This window comes from Galeopterus variegatus, unplaced genomic scaffold, assembly GCF_000696425.1.
Source record: "Galeopterus variegatus unplaced genomic scaffold, G_variegatus-3.0.2 Scaffold1004, whole genome shotgun sequence".
NCBI classification, from domain to species: Eukaryota; Metazoa; Chordata; class Mammalia; order Dermoptera; family Cynocephalidae; genus Galeopterus; species Galeopterus variegatus.
The window spans coordinates 204110-206742 of NW_007727115.1; the positions used below are offsets into that span (position 1 = coordinate 204110).

At 36.7% G+C, this 2633-nt stretch overlaps 1 protein-coding gene across 1 annotated transcript in view; it reads right to left on the reverse strand.

Moving 5' to 3' along the window:
• TUSC3 (tumor suppressor candidate 3) overlaps positions 1–2633 on the reverse strand; it is a 313374-nt gene that overhangs the window by 116525 nt on the left and 194216 nt on the right. The window contains exon 7 of the mRNA XM_008574162.1: positions 350–490. Coding sequence (XP_008572384.1) covers positions 350–490 — 141 coding nt within the window. The remainder of the gene's footprint in view (positions 1–349; positions 491–2633) is intronic.

Consider the following 2633-nt stretch of genomic DNA (forward strand, 5'->3'; position numbering starts at 1 on the left):
AAAAAAAAATAGCTGAATGAGTACATTTCCAAAGTGCTTCAGTTTGCAAATTACTCTAAGCTTCTACTTCTTACTAATTCTTACCATATTTCTACATGTATTCACATATATTTATTTAGCACTTGTACTTTGCCAAGTACAGAGGGACATCACATTTTAATAGTGAAAAGCAGAAGGAAGACAGTATACTTCAGACTGACGTTATCCAAGTCCTAAAAAGTTAATTTTTCTCATTGATTCTTCTGTCTTGATTCCTATTATAGTAACAATCTAGCTCATTTTGTTAATCTTACATAACTTACACTATTATATAAAGAAATAAGAAAAAAAGTACACTGTGATAACATACCAGAGACACCATGGCCCAACCAGTCTTGTTATAGATGAACTCCAAGTTGTTCCTTCTTAAATAGAGTAAACCACCAACAAGTGACACTAACAGGGCCAAAGCAATAGTGCCAGAGTAGTTTGGTGGTCTGAAAACCCGAATCTGTAAAAATGCAATGAAAATTTGAAGAGTGAAAGAAGAGCACTTAATTTTTCTACTGACCATATTCTATTCCTTCCAATCTTCAACAGATAATTCAGAAACATGCCACCCTACTGTCCATACCTGGAACTAACACTATTTTCACTCCTTTAAGAATAAAAATTATATGCCTTAAAACATCATGGCTGTGTAAAAAGGCTTTGTCTTCATATACCACTCTTCATTCTTACTCTTAATGTACTCAAGTGTATGCAAATCCTACTTATATAACTCAACGCAGAGCTGCTCTAGTTCACCCATGGAACATGGGACCATCTAGTAAATGAAAGGGGTAAGATGAGGGTATAATATTTGCATTATTTCAAATTGAGACATTTTAGAGGGCTGTTTGAAAACAGCTTTATTGAGACCTAATCCACATACCATATATTCACCCATTCATAGTGTAAAATTCAGTGGCTGGTAGTATATTCACAGATATGTGCAGCCATCGCCACAGTCATTAGAACAATTTAATCACCCATCTACCCTCCCCAACCTCCAGCTTTAACTAATTACTAATCTACTTTCTGTCTCTACAGATGCCCCTATTTTGGACTTTCATACAATGTGTGGTCTTTTGTTACTGGCTTCTTTCACTTAGCATGTTTTCAAGATTCACCCATGTTGTAGCATGTATTAGTACTCCACACCTTTTTATGGCTTTTTATAATATTTCCTTGTATGGAAGTATCATGTTTTGTTCATCCATTCATCAGTTGATGGACATTTGAGTTGTTTCTACCTTATGGCTATTGTGTATAATGCCATTATGAACATTCTTGTAAAAGTTTTTATGGGAACATATGTTTCTTCTTCTCTTGCATAGATACCTAAGAGTGAAATGATAGGTCATATGGTAACTCTATGTTTAACAGTAGGAATTACAAAAATGTTTCCAAAGTGGCTGCACCATTTTATGTCCCCACCAAAAGTATATGAGGGTTCCAATTTCTGTACTTCCTCACCAACATTTATTATCTCCTACTAGGTGTGAAGTAGTACCTCATTGTGGTTTTGATTTGAATTTCCCTAATGACTAACAACAGTGAGCATCTTTTCATGTGTTTATCAGCCATTTGTATATTTTCCTTGCAAAAATGTCTTTTCAGAGCCTTTTTCCATTTTTATCTCAGTCTGTAAGTTGTAAGAGCCCCATATAAATAGTAGATATAAGTCTCTTATCAAAAAAATTATTTGCAAATATTTTCCACCATTTTGTGAGTGATCTGTTCACTTTCCTGATGGTGTCCTTTAAAGCTTAAAGGCTTTTTTAGAAAATAGATTAATAGATTTAGAAACACTTACTTGGTATGAACTCAGAATTTTTAAAGTGTATACAGACCTTGGTTCTAATAATTCCCTACTTAAAAAGAAAATGGAGCTTCTCAAAGAGATGGCTAACGGAGTGCTGGGGAGAGCAGACAGGTAGACACAAGATGAGCCTGGAATAAACTGTTATGTCAGAATATAAGAAAGAACTTAAAAAAAAATGATAGAGGCATGTCACAAGAACATAGGAGCCACCATGAAGGGGCTTCTACTAGTCAAATTTAGAACAATTTTAGCACCAAAATAATTTAAAATGGCAATAAATTAGAAATCCACCAGAGGAAAAATGTATTTTGTATTCTTTTATGAGATGGTCTATCAGGTGCAGCTATAAGAGGAGACAAAGGAGAGGCTCAGGAAAAAACAAAGTTGATTATACTCACAGGTCCACTCCACAGAATGGAGGCATGCCACACCACACTGGGCCACATGGGAATGACACCATGGTAGTCAGGTGGCAGAAGATAGGAAAAAGCGGAAGTGTTGGAGTGTTGAGGCCACATACCTCCTCCCGTGGCAGAAAACTAGCCACGACCCCACCCACATACGCATAGGTAATCTGTTGAAAATATTCGTCTGGACAGGAGAGATAAAGATGGCGCCTGACGGAAGCCGCCGGGGAGTGGCCAAGGAAACACAGTTTAAAGTTATTGGATAAAAGATACTTCCGGCTCGTGCTCACCACGTGATTGCGGTAGCAAAACATTACAGAGGATGCATGTTCACATGACCTTTAAGATGACAGGTTGAAGTTAGGAAATCCCCTTGCCAT